General features: G+C 36.6%; 1 protein-coding gene across 1 annotated transcript in view; it reads left to right on the top strand.

The window, feature by feature from the left end:
• The window catches only part of atad2b (ATPase family AAA domain containing 2B), a 222,741-nt gene extending 208,457 nt beyond the window's left edge, over nucleotides 1–14,284 (top strand). Inside the window, exons 27-28 of the mRNA XM_039748204.1 lie at nucleotides 7,081–7,209; nucleotides 10,689–14,284. Coding sequence (XP_039604138.1) covers nucleotides 7,081–7,209; nucleotides 10,689–10,730 — 171 coding nt within the window. The 3' untranslated portion in view covers nucleotides 10,731–14,284. The remainder of the gene's footprint in view (nucleotides 1–7,080; nucleotides 7,210–10,688) is intronic.
• The last annotated feature ends 673 nt before the right edge of the window (nucleotides 14,285–14,957 follow it).

Genomic DNA, 14,957 nt, shown 5'->3' with positions numbered 1-14,957 from the left:
GGTAATTGTGCACAAACTGAGTCTGAGTGACTTTAATGATTTGTAAATATTGTAAATAATAAACGTGTGGTGGTGATTAAGAACATGTTCGCCTGTCTGTGTCCGGGTCAGCTCCACAACCCCTATTTATAATGTTTCTGAATTTCTGTGATTTTGTTTTCGTATTGTTATATTGTGGTTTTCTGTTTAATATTTTGGAATATTTTATATTGTATTACACAACTACATTAATTTCCAGAACAGTTTGTAATGGAGTTTTGTATTTCAATAGACTTGTACTCTATTATTTTTTTCAGATTAGTCAAACAATGATAAAGATGCACCATGTTTTTTAAAAAGCCTATTTACTCTATAAAAGCATTGAATGAAGCATTCTTAGCAACTTGACTGTTTGTGTATTGAACTGAATTACATGTTGACTATTCAGAGGTACAGGATGGGCTCAGGGACTCAGTAGTCAGTGCTGCTTAGTCAAAGTTCCTTACACCCATTTTCAGTCCATTCCTCATTATCGTCTGTGGTTGATTTTGCGCTTTATAAGTGTCTCTATATATGTTTTCTTTGGGTACTCTATTCAAAAGACATTTTATTTATGTCAGTAGCAACTTTAAATTTGTCCTCTGGGAGTATGCATGAGCGTGCCCTAAAGTGGATTGATGTCCTGTTTGCAGTTGATCCTGCCTTAAGCCCAGTGATGTAGAATTAAACTTTGACTTCCTACATTTCTGAAATGGACTAAGTAGATTCAGCAAATGAAAAGATAGATGGGTATTCAAGGTAAACCAAAAAATATTGTGGCATCCCACCTTCCCATTTTCCAAGGTTTACATCTCAGCCTATGAATGAATACTTGGAGTTTGTATATTCTATGTGTTTATGTAGGCTTTCTCTGGGTGTTACATCTGAAAGATGTGTGTATTGGGCTGTTAATGACTGTAAATTGGCTCAGTTTGAGGTAGTATGGATATGTGCTTGAGAGGACTCAGTGATAACCTAGCACTACATTAGGGTTTGCTCTTAACTTGTGGTCTGTGAGATGGAGACTGGCACTTGACCCTAATATTTGATTATATATGGTTTGCTAAGCAAGCAAGTTAAACTGATTAGCAATTTTAATGCCAGGGAACCAGGATGAAGGAGACTGCTTAGTTTCATTACAAGCAAGACCTCCAAAGAATAGCCTGGTTCCTGATAGTAGTGGAAAAGAATCATTGATTGACTAACCAGAAACCACATCGGTACATTACCCTGGTGCCCATCCCAGAGTTTATTCTTACTTTGTGCTTGATGATCTTAGGATAGATTGGAGCCATCTTTACCTTAAAACCTGGAATAAGAAGTATCAGAAAAGTAATAATTAAAAATACAGGAAAGATGTATACAACTGTGTTTATTCACAGTAAAGGGAGTATGATTTAATGAGAATTGTTATGGAAACAGGAAGTGACCAATATGTTTTGTGGGATTGGAATGGCAGTGGATTCGATCTTCCACCAACATGGTCAGGTTTACGAATGGCCTTGTGCAGTTGGGTTTAGATTGGGTTACAACTTCAGCAGATATGGGTTGATTTGGGTGTAGCTTCAGCAGGTACAAATGTATTTGGATTTATCTTTACACTCACATGCAAAACTATAGTACAACCTGTATGCTAATATTCTAAGACTGAAATTAATCTGGAGCAATGCTTCCCTGCCACAGAGTCAATCTGTTAAAATACAAGTGTAAAAGATTCAAAGACAAGAGGACTTCAGTTGTTGTTTGGAGACATCTAAGTGAATTAGTTGCTCAACCATATTAAAAAGGTATATCAGTTCAGTGAGCATTTGTGCAGTATTAGTATTTTAAATACTTTTTTGTTTGGTCTCCATAATCATCATTTTGTTTGTTAAAAATGTTATTTTTGGTATTGTTTTTAGTTATTTTGAGTGGGAAAACTGGGTTGAAAGACCCTTTGTAGAAGGGTATGTATGTATCACCAGCGCTTTATAGCAGAAAAGAGTAATCCTAATTCATAATAAATTGATTTTATTTTTTAAAATGAGCAGGAGTATACAGTCATTGGCTCTCGTGTGTACCACATCATCATTTTCAGTAGAGCTGTTTCAATTATTTTCAAGGTGGTAATTAAAGTGTTTAATGAAAAAAAAAATACATCCATCCATTATCCAACCTGTTATATCCTAACTACAGGGTCACAGTGGGGTCTGCTGGAGCCAATCCCAGACAACAGGGTGCAAGATAGGAAACAAACCCCAGGCAGAGTGCCAGTCCATCACAGAGCACACACACACACACACACACCAAGCATACACACTAGGGCCAATTTAGGATCGCCAATCCACCTAGCTTGCATGTCTTTCATCTGTGGGAGGAAACCCATGCAGACACAGGAAGAACATGCAAACTCCATGAAGGGAGGACCCAGGAAGCGAACCCAGGTCTCCTAACTGCGAGGCAGCAGCGCTACCCACTGCGCCACCGGGCCGCACTAATCCAATCTAATTTGTTTAATTAGTTTAGTGTTTCAGAAATAGGGCTGCTTGACCAATCTTCAAAAGTAGCTCAAATGTTCATTACATATTTAAAACAGTGTTTGTTCAATAAGTATGTTTCGGAAATATTTTGTATTTCCATTTTATTGTGAAGTGAAAACCAGTTACAGTACACTTATGTAAAGACATAACTTTTAGAGTAATAAACAAAGTAGGCTGGCCTTGTGCACAATGGATAGCACCACTGCCGTAGGTGAAGGATGGGCAGTCCAAACTGAGGAAACTGTCATGGCGGACACAGTAACCAGGAAACTCCAGAAACCTCTAAGAATACTGAAATTAAGAAACACTGAGATGCCCTTTTAAGTACATCCTTTCCAATTAGACACATTTGATATAATATGGATTATCTGCAGTAATCCTAAAAATTAAACTGGGTATACGTAAAGTTTAAAAAGAGTTCAGTCCATCCGCTTGTATCTGGTTTTCATTTGTCATGGTTCTAGGAGACCAATCCAGGTGGTTTGTCGTGTGGTGGGTGTGGCATTGTGCTATCAATGCACACTCCCCAACCAAGGAGACCAGGATAGCATTGAGTAGAAGGTAGGAAGGAACCTGTACAGGACACACTCATGCACCCACGCTTACTCATAATGAGACAATTTTGAGTTTTTGTTAGATTTTCATTTCAGTATTGCAGTGAATTGAATAGACTGGAGGCAGTTGTAAAGTGAAACCAAGGAAGCACTGAAATGTACTCACTCTTATGAAGTAAACTTCCAAATTACATTAAAATCATATGTGCCTCAGTTTACATGACCCACTTACAGGTACATACTGCATATTACCACTTTTTACTTTTTCTATATATAATTACTGGTGTATATTCTGTTTTTGTACACTTGTAGACATAACTTACTGCTTATAGTCATGGCCTTGTAAGGTAAGTCAAAGGAATTAAAGCACAGCAGGCAGGTACCAATTGTTGTTGGGGTTGTGTGTGTGTGTTTATGAAACATGCAGTCAATTAATTCAAATGAACAATGGTAAAGAATAAAAAATTAATTGACTTTTTTTTTTCCTTTTAATTAATTTTATTACAATCCATACAAAGCAATCAAGTTTTTACAAAAACAAAAATTGAGTTAAGAATATATCGATCCCCACCCCTGAGACAGAGAGAGCAAGCCAAACGGCGTGAAATTTAAGGCTTGTAAACATACCTAAATTAATAAATTCTCTGTGCTTCATGACCTTATTTTAAAATGTTCCTGATTAGATCCTGCCATATTTTGAAAAAAGTCTGTATGAATCCTCTAACTGAGTATTTAATTTTTTCCAATTTCAAATAATATAACACATCAGTTTCCCACTGACTTAAAAGAGGAGAGTTTGGGTTCTTCCAGTTTATCAGAATAAGTCTGCCTGCCAACAGTGTAGTGAATGCAATCACAATTTGTTTGTCCTTCTCCACTTTAAGCCCCTCTGGAAGAACCCCAAACACAGCTGTTAATGGGTTAGGAGGGATTGTGAGTCCAAGGCTGTCTGAGAGGTAATTAAAAAATTTTGTCCAGAATAATGTTAATTTGGTGCAGGCCCAGAACATGTGACCTAGTGAGGCTGGGGCTTGGTTGCAACGTTCGCAGGTTGGATCATGCCCTGGAAACATTTTGGAGAGTTTTAGTCGAGACAGATGTGCTTGATATATAATTTTGAGTTGTAAAAATTAATTGACTTTTAATGTTTCATGGAACTTTGTGCCAAACCTGCAAGCATAACAGTATCTTAAATAACAATCTTACTAGAGTTTTTCAGTAAGATAATATCAAAAGTGTCTTGAGAATGATACACTAGTTAAAATGTATCCTGCAAAAAACTAAATGAATTTGAACTTTATTGCCAGGCAGTACAGATGCTGAGACTTCTGCTTGGTGTTGATAGTGATATAGCTGGTCTGTGACTCCGAACGAATGGCCAGTTTTTAATAAATAATCCGTTTGGCCATGTCGGTCTCTATGGACGTGCTCGCGCAGCTGTGGGAAGTTGATGAGGTAATCGGGGCAAGACGCACCTGCACGTGAAAATGCTATCATTCTCAGTTGCTTCTCTGGCTTCCTTCAGTGCGTCATTGAGGCTCTGTGCCCACAGAGCTGTATAAGTATGGGCCGGCACAGAAAGTGAGAAAAAAAAAAGAGAAAAAGTGAGGCTTGCAAAGCGAGAGTGCGACATGAGGGCAGTAAAACAGGATGAGTCAGCCGACGAGAGAGAGAGAGAAGGCAGTGTGATTACAGGTCTCACAACTGAATAAGGGATCTGCACTCTAGGGACTGATCATACCTACTGATTGTGCTGAGGTGTGGGTGTGATTGAGGTGGCCTCCTCTACAGGGATCTAAGGGAGGACTTTGTGGGCCTGAAGGATAACAAGAGGACAACCGACCCCAAGCGATCTGGTAGATGCTGACGGAGGCAGCCAAGATGGGGGTTGGGAGTGAGAGGATTGCGGCTGCTGAAGTCTCTGCCATTTGAGCGAGCAATGGGTGAGCTTGGGAGACATGGAAGGAGTTGTGCTCAGCTCATTTGTCCCAATGACTGTTGCTGGTTTTTAGTCTCATTTTAGCCTGGTTTTAGACACTCGGGATTTTCATTGTTTTTATGGATTATTTATTTGTGGAATAATGGAGCACTGCACTTTCTTTTGGATACAAACTGTTTTTGATTTTTGAACACTGTTTTGATTTTATTGTTTAATAAAAGCACTTTTGCCATTGTTAGTGTGTGGGTTTGTCCCCATCTGTCAGCTCATTCGGTTACGTTATTGATGGTGGCAGGTTTAAGAGGCTCCCAAAACTGGAAGAGGGAGCATGCAGCAGGACCCACACTGTCACAGTTACATCCATACACAAGAAGGTAAATATAACAAAAAATACAATGCATGACACAATCACAAATGTAACAATGGATGTAAAAAAAAAATATTGTACAAAACACAAATATATAAAACAATATGGTAAAACAGAATTACATTTCCACCCAGGAACTGCTGTATTTGTTTTTTTTTCTTCCCTCAATCACTTTGGGATAACAATTTTATTCTCTTACTGTTTATCATAAAGCAGTGTTTCTCAACCTTTGTGACCTTAATACCCAGTTTTACCATTTTAAGTTCATTGATGACCCACAGAAAACATTTAAAGTGGTGGGGATCCCCCTTACCCTTCAGAAAACAAGTATAACTAGAAGAGTAAAGAGAAGGGGTTCCCTTAGTTAAATGAACACAGTTAGAAATGAGGAAAAATTACACTGAAAATTGTCCGTCACTTTGGAGGATCAAGTGTTGGTCACATGTCACAATAAATCTGCAAATAAACTGCTCACACTATTTTTTTTTTTTTAAATCAGTGCATAGCCTTCCATTTTTCAAAAAGCCAACACTGTTATCCTCCAGCCTATAGCCATTTAGTTCTCAGTACCAATCAACAATCATCTGTTAAGTGCTTTTTGAAGTTAAAAAAACAAAACAAAAAAAGGCAAATTAACAATAAAGTTGAGTTGAACTGTTTTTCAGAATGTGACAAGAAGAGAACAGGACGGTGCTTTTAAGTGATTCAAAGTAATTAGTAACTTTTTTTTTGACATTTATAAAAATCAATTGCATATTGAGGTAGTATTCATTTTAGGATTTGATTCCAATGGAAATTTAAGATTTTAGCACTTTCACCTTTGAATGAATCCACTTAAATCACCTTTATAACACTACCGGATATAACCGTAATATTGACTTCTGCTGCAGTCTCTTTCACACCAACACCACCAAGTACTGTATGCAGCATGTTCAACCATAAGCAGCTCAAGTGAACTAATATTAATTAGCCTCTGGTAAAATTAAATATGTACCTACATACATGAATGCAAATATTGTATACAGAAAAGTACTTAGTTACATAGTTCCTCTGATTAATCTACTTAACCAAGCTGTATATTAACAGGGTGCTTTCCAGTTTTTGGAAGCATTGTTATAATAAAATGTATACCATTTTAAAGGGTATAAAAATAATACTGTATGATTGGTTTTTCAAACTGAATAATCATGAGAACAGTGCAGCACAGTACAAAAAGTAACATCTTAGTTAATATTTCTTTTATGTTCATGCTATGTTTGGCGGTTTATACTAGCTGTAGACCCCATTGATCAAATTCTTTGACATTATATTATATTTCCAGATTTTGAAGTATTGTTGTAATACAAAAAATATAAAGTTTATTTTAAAAGTTTTAAAAATAATACTGTTTGATCAGTTAGTGAAACTTAATAGTTTAGAGGAAATAATATGAAGTTCAAACACAAGTACAGTACATTTAATTTTGTAGAGTAATACAGGCACAAAAATGAACAGAATAAAACATTAAATAAATAAAATTCTTCTTTTAATTGGTATTATTCCAAGATCTGTGTCTTGCGTGGAGTTTTAATGCAATAACAAGCTTAATCTGTGAAATGCTACTTGGACATCATAGAACAAGCAGAAGGCATCAGATTTTGCCATAATTGGCTCTTAATTTATTTTTCTTTGCTTGTGTTGCAGAATCTTTTACAGCTGGTGGTTAACAAGACAGAGAACTTCACTGTTGATCAATTGGAAAGGCTGTATTCGCTGCTAAGCCAGTGCATTTACCGTCACCGCAGGGATTATGATAAAACACATCTTACTGAGGTAAATTTAGTAAAATTCCTTTTTATATGATCTGCTGTATTTAAGGAGGACATCATTAATAAATATAAAGTACAGTAGGGATATGCTGTGAAGAATGTTTTACTAAACAAGTTTAAGGTCAGTGGGGCAAGTCATATCAAGCAGGCAAGTTGTATAATAAAAGTCCTCCTTTAGTGATTTAAGGAATTAGTAAACATAAGAGTATATTTTTTTATAAAGCACTTGATATTATTACAAATTCCACATAATGCTTACTAGCATTTTTAAAATCTTTACTGTATTTATAGGTCAGTTAGTTTTATCTTCATTGCTGTTTGTATATATTTTGAGATCATATATTTGCACTTCTGCATTTTCTTTTTGATGCAATTGTGCGCTCTTTGATGTTTTTGAAGTTGATCGTTTATGCTGTACAGTCACACATGTATAAAGTTACTATGGGTAAGCAGATTTCCAGGCTGTTCCAGGATGTTTTGGGTATCTTGTATTAATTAAATTAAAATAAATACAAAACAACTTGTGTGATTTAACATAAAAATACCGTACTGTTTATATTTTTATACATGCACTTGTTTTGTGTATGTACAGTATCTGTGTGTATTGTGATTTAAAGGGCATACATGACCAGCTTTCCTCAATCAGAAAAGTGCTTAAATAACTGATGAACACTTAATAATATTAGAATTTTGACAAACGAGAAAAGGTCATTTAGTCTGTCAAGCTTGTGTGATTAGTCAATAGCTATATTTTCACAACTGTGCACAGACAACAATTGGATCAGGATCTCAACCCAGCACTCTGAGTCAGTTAAGGACCAGCACCAACCAGTCCTCCACCGTGGGATCCTTAATACAGTTGTGAGATGACTTGCCTGCTACAGTGCTACACAGACACATTCCTCTTCTCTCCTCTCATTTTGCTGTGTTTCCCTTCAGACCTGGTTTTTCTGCTTTTCATCAACTGAGTGTTTGTCCTTTTCTCCTCCTCACTCTTACCTCATTTTGCCTAAAGTGTGTGTTAATCCCTTTCTTGAGGTCACTTCTGGCCAGAATCCCCTTTAGTGTCAGCTAGCTTCAACTTGGTTCATCATTCAACTCGACAGATATCTCTTGAGTTGTTTTTCTACTTGAACTATGCCATGGCCAGCACTCCATCTCTGACATCTAATCCTTGTCCTCCATGTCTCTCTCTCTCTCTCTCTCTCTCTCACTGTCTCGTTGGAAATAGTTTGAGGCGAGTATGTGAAAGTGTATATGTGGAGACTAACAGTCAGGGCCTGACTTACAAAACTGCTGAACATTCTTACCCATATCTGCCCAATAGAATCATTTCAATTTGCTGTCTCTTATTTTCTGTGCCATGATGACCACCCAATACATGTGAGTAAGTGATTTGAAACACGTTTCTCTCTGTGAATAAGGAATGACTAACTGCTCTATAAAGCCTGCAGCAACTCGATTAGATATCGCCCAGTATAAGAAACTCCTTTAAATTAAAAACTGAAATTTTTAAACTGAGTGTGTCTTGCCATCTGTAGAACTCATCATCAACCAAGTGAGTCTATTTCAATACAAGTTCCAAGCCAATGTTCTCTTTTTGAAACTGGAAGAGTTCTGGCTGTGCATCACTTATCACTAGAATCCCTGAAGCCTATGAAAAAACCTGTAATCCCGGGCCACCTTAAATTCCTTCACACCTCTCCATCAGCGTCTTTTGTTTTCCAAATATGTCGATGAGCTCAAACAGCCTGCTATCCAATGAAGCAAAACGGGAGTGATATGGTGAATAGAGGGGGTTCTAGTAATGATGTGGGCAGCTGAATTCTGGACCAGTTGAAGCTTATAAAGAGATTTTCGATAAAGACCAAAGAAAAGGGAATTGCAATAATCCAGACGAGAAGTGACAAGGCTATGAACAAGGATAGCAGTAGTGGGTAGTAAGGGAGGGGGGAATGCGATCAATGTTTCGCAAGTGGAAATATGCTGACCGGGAGATGATGTTGATGTATGATGATTAATTGATGTGTGATGATTAATACGTATTCTTGGAAGGTGCACAGGTAAAAACTGGTGCTTTATAGTCGAAAGGTTGCTGGTTTGAGTCCCAGTGCTCCACGTTTTGAGTAATGAGCTGCTATTATTTTATTTTATTTTTTTTATTATTCAGTTTTATTCTCTAATAAAATGGAAAATGTTTCTGCATTAGGTATGTGTTCAGCATTTCTTGTCTCGCATTTCCTTTCATCCTACACTTACCCAGATCTCCGTAGATACGGAACACATATAAAATGCATGTGTTCCAAATAGCGTTATACTGTATTATTTACCCTATACAACTCCAGGAACCTCACACGCAGATAAGGAGCCTTGGCTTGAGCTGGGAGACCTTTTTGCCCGAATTGAAGTCCGTTGGGTTTGGTTTTGGGTGGGAGATGGGATTGCAGGCTGCTTGTGCTGATCAACACATTTACAAAACAAAAGATGCTGATGGAGAGGTACGAAGAGATTTAAGGTGGGGCCAGGATTACAAGTTTTTTTGTAGGCTTCAGGGATTCTAATGTTAATGTACCATAATTCCCTAACCCTTAATCATTAATAGAAGAGGTTCAAGGAACAGTGCCATCAGGCACAACAGGCCAGTCTGAAGAGCCCTGGAAAATCTCTTCCAAATAACTGAGGCAATGCCCTCGCCCTCCTTACTAGTCACATCGGGTTCAGTTTCCAAACCAGCCTCTGGACCAACTTTATCTGTGACAAGCACCCCCCTTCTTCAGCAGGCACCGTCTTTTAGGGTAAAACATTCAGTTTACTTACTAACATAGTCCAGGTGCAAGTTTATGAAACCACTGCCCATACATCCTAACCCCCAACCCTTTCACTGGTAGTGATACAACCTCATATTGCTTAAGGTGCCAGGAACACAACAAATATCCACCTGTTCCTAGCTTTGGCAACATAAATTCTGGAGCAAGTCTCGACGGATCACACAGAGATAACTACCAGAGTCCAGTAATGCAAACCCTTTTGTCCAAGAAGGCCCACAGAGACATGAAAATAGTCTTTTCTCTCTATCTTGAACAGAACCTCTGAGTAACGCACTCTAGCCAAGCTTCTCTCCATGGATTAAGCTGGCAACAAACTGCGTTCTATTGTAATGTGGCCAGCTTTCCTTCAACAAAAGCATCTCCATTAACTCAAACCTGTGGAGTTCCCTTGCAGTGTCTTCTGCCTGGAATGCTGGATTTGCTTTTATTTATTTATTTGTTTACTTACATAGTACAATATATACACATCTGTATACAGTATTTATGTGCATATATAAATAGATATAGATATATAATGTTGTGTACTGTGCATTTTTATTGGATGTATAAGTATGATTTTTTTGAGTTCATTATAACAGTCTATTGTACCAGCTTTATTACTGGAATTGTATTTCATGAGAATGCATTGACCTGAATTTGTTTGTTTATTTTTCAGGAAATGGAAAGAACAGTTCAAACTTTTGAGACATTCCTGTGATTATTTTTGAGGAAAAAAACAGGTTGATCCTGACATAAACTCTTTGAAGAAGGGAGACCATTCTTCTGAGCCATTTATTTTTTTGAATGCGGAGCTTGTTTAGACTTAAAACGCTCCCTTTTGTGATACGCCCCCACCACCACACACACAGAGGTTTTTATTTACCTTTTTTTTTTTTTTTCCTTCTTTTTTTTATTCATTTTTTTCTTATAGTGATTTGGTGCTATTGTCTCAGGTACCTGGAACCAACCAGCCTACAGAACCAAACAGACATGCTTTTAAAAAGGTGTCCATGTCCACTCATGCCAATGCTGTTTGATACTGGTGCTATTCACTTTACACCGCTGCTCCTGGTTTCATCTACAATGATACAAATAAAACAACTATATTTGGCTGCCACCGGAAGGAATGAGAAAAGGCAAATGAGGAAAGCCTGCAAAGCTTCCCACTTTCCCAGATGCTTGTATAAATGAATCCTTAAAACAAGACATCAACTAAAACTCATGGGTGCTTTGGAGTTGTACGATAGCTTTTTATCCGCATGTCATTTATTTATATGTGTAATAACTCCCTCAGGAGAGCAAAGTATGTCAGTTTTTCAAAAGTAGGAATTTTCAGCAACCATAATAAGGTGTCTCTTTTACCAGTTTGGTTTTAGATCCTTGTCGTATTGTGGATCATATGAAATGGAAATATTTTTGAGTTTTTGAATAGCACTTTTAGCTCTGGGCTAGTAAATACAAGATGTTTGTCACATCCTAGAGCTGCTTGCAGGTGTATGTAATGTGCATTAAAACACACAAAATTTTATTACTTTTTGTGTGGAAGTTTTGTGTGGTAGTTTTGACATTGCTGTCTTTTGAGAAATTTTGTCAAAACATGAAGCCAAATGTGAACTGAATAAGCCCAAAACAGGTTTAGCAGTAGATTCTGAACAAGGGGGAGAAATGCTTTTGTTATCAGAAGGTGTAATGGTAGCTTTCTGCAGGGAGTTGCATTATTTCTTGTATGCTTTTTGATTTTTTTTCCATTCACTGCAATGAGGAGAAACAAACAGAGCATACATGCTACATCCGTATGAATTTTTGTTTTGTGCACCACACATCACAGCAGGCTAGCATGACAGGTTTAAATATATTTAAATAGAATTTCTTTCCTGTGGTTTGCACTGCCTAGCATGTGCCTTATTAAATCATAAATAGAAACAAATGAAATGTAACTGTTGAGTTATCTCTTGGCTGAAGTATGTTTATAGTAATATCACTCACTGTGGTGCGCTTTGTGTCTAAATAGTTTTTCTTGTTCAGTGTTTTTTTTTTTTTCCAGCTGGACATTTTTGTACTGTCTTGCTTGGCCTATGAGCATTAATTGTGGATTTTCGTTTTATTTTCTCCCAAGCGTAACTGAAACAAATCTGCAGAAGAACAGAGATTATCAGCTTTTTAACATGTTGTTTGCATTATTTTCTTGTGTAGTAACTCCTCTTGTCCTAGTATATACTTGTTAGAAGAAAATGTGCCAATGTCTTGGTGTTCCTGATGTTTTACAGTACATGGCAATCCTAGGCAGTGTTGTCAGTGGTTAGACTTGAGCTTTAGATTTTTTTTGGTTGTTTTTGTAGAAGTAGTCGACACCCCTATGCTTCAGTATATCTCAATTTACTATAGCATTTGGTCCAATCAGATATGCAACATCTTTCTCTAAAGAATGATGAATTGACTTCTGCAGAGATGATACAGTGCTACCTCAGCTTTTTTTTTCCCTTATGTAATTAGCCTTTTTTTGCTTTTAAACTCGGCCCCCATCTGTTTACTAGTACCAATGGTGTCGATTTCTTTAATGTTTTCTGAAGTTTACATACTATTTAGTTAAGGTACTAGGACAAACTGGTTATCCTGGGCTCAATTTCTTTGACAGCTCCAGTGATCCATTGTAACTATTTATCTTCAGCTATAAGCAAAGAAGAAAAAATATTTTTTTTTTCTTTCTTGACTTTATTATATAAGAACAAGAGATACTTTTTGCATCTATTACACAATGCAGACACCTAAATTCTGTGTTGTATGTTATTGTGCCACTTACTCAAAAGTACTTTATTAAGGTGAAATTTGAAGTGGCATAAAATAAGACTGTAAAAATATTGATATTTAGAATTGACATGTTTTTTTCCTAATGTTACCATTATTTCAAAAGTGAGTTTTAATGTCTCAAACTAACAGAAAAAAGATTTTGTACCTTTAAAAAAGTTTTTGGAATGTTGCTATTTTTTGTTGATTACATTGTAGCAAAATTTTATAGCAAGTTTCTGAACATAGTTTTTACACATCTCAGGTTCTTGCTGCAGTCATTTTAACGTTAATTTTATTACTTCCACAAGTTAACAGAACTTGTAGGAATCTCATTTCCAGCTACACCTTTCTTTCTTTTTAGTTTTAGACATACTGCATACAGAAGGTGGGAGGAAGGGGCTACAGTGCAGAACAATCTATTTATTGGTGGCCTTTTTATAAACAGAGAGGCTCTTTTAAATAAACCACAGAAGAAGAATTTTGAACTGCCATGCTTAAACGTCTAAATCTTCAAACCCATTTAAGGGCCAATAAATGTTGCAATGATGAACCTCAGATGTGTAGTCTTCATTTAGCAGATACGTGTGGTGCTTTTGAGGCCTTACCATCGGTTCAAGAGAATATAAATACACTTAAGATCACTGCTTAGCCTGGTTCATAACCTACGCTTTGGTGCTGTATACAAATATCACATTTTGCCAGACTGCATACAGTAGGTTTCATCAGAAGTGAAAAGGAACTGTATTGGGTGGTTTCAAAGCTGCACCTCCACCTCCACCACCTCGCCATTTCACTTTTGTAACAACTGTGTAACTAATAGTGGCACTACCACACTCCTCCTTAGCACATTAAATATCTCGACAATTTGCTACTGGCTCTTATTTTCCCCTTTTAATGGATAGTCATGACACTGCAAGTGCTGAGGTAATTTACAAAAGTGGCTGAGGGTGGGAAGGCCTCTTCATGAATTTAAACTGCACATTATTGAACTAGAAAGAAAGTCTTTTACTCCCAAGATACTAGTCCTTACTTTTAGAAGACTTGCTTTTCATCTTCATGTTTTCTACTAAAATATTGTTTTGTTTTTTTTAGTAACAAGTCAAAATTCATAATCAAAATGCTTTTGAAGATATTGGGAGAGTTCTCCACTTTTTTATTTTTTTCAATTGTAGATGTAGAAAGACTTTATTGATGTTTATTCGGGTTTTGAGGGATTATTTTTTTTTTTGTTTGTTTTTGGTTGTAGCTTTTCAATTTTAATGTTCTTTTCTGTTTGGAAAGGATTATTCCAAATTGTATTTAACATATTTGACTTAGTATAAGTTATTTTGAACTTTGAACATTTACTGTAATTTTCAAAACTGCTGTGAAATACTTGAATAAAGATGAAAATTGTGTTAATTAGTCTGTCCTTTCATATTCAGCACATAACGGTACACAAGTGTGGTTTCCTACTAGTGTTTCAATAAACAGCTCTGAGCTTTATTTGCCTTATCTGTTTATTACAGAATTCCTCTCAATAAACAAAACTCTATGAACCTAATTGACGTTTTTCAAGCAGTTAAACAAAAGTCTTAAAAACTGATGTTTTTTCATTTATTGTGTGATGTACAAAGTCTGTCTGTTTGTTTCTGTATTGAAAGTAGTCTACAGATTTTCACTGATAACTGCAGTTTTCTGCTGCTTTAGATTTACAGGTTGTCATTGGTTAAGCTCTTTGCAAAAAGACTGGATAAAAAAGTGAGTATCATGGATTCTTTATTTTCACACTACTACAAAAAATAAAGCTTACACTATATAACATAAAATTTAAGTATCTATACTAATAAAAGGCAAAGCCCTCACTCACTCACTCACTCACTGACTCATCACTAATTCTCCAACTTCCCGTGTAGGTAGAAGGCTGAAATTTGGCAGGCTCATTCCTTACAGCTTACTTACAAAAGTTGGGCAGGTTTCATTTTGAAATTCTACGCGTAACGGTAATAACTGGAAGGTATTTTTCTCCATTTACTGTAATGGAGTTGAGCTCGATGGGCGTGGGGGCGGAGTTTCGTGTGACATCATCACACCTCCCACGTAATCACGTGAACTGACTGTCAACGCAGTACATAGAAACCAGGAAGAGCTCCAAAAAGTGCTGAAGAAAACATGCATT

This window comes from Polypterus senegalus, chromosome 3 (genome assembly GCF_016835505.1).
Source record: "Polypterus senegalus isolate Bchr_013 chromosome 3, ASM1683550v1, whole genome shotgun sequence".
NCBI classification, from domain to species: domain Eukaryota; kingdom Metazoa; phylum Chordata; class Cladistia; order Polypteriformes; family Polypteridae; genus Polypterus; species Polypterus senegalus.
The sequence above is the reverse complement of the archived record's forward strand: the minus strand, read 5'-3'. Positions and strand labels throughout refer to the sequence as shown.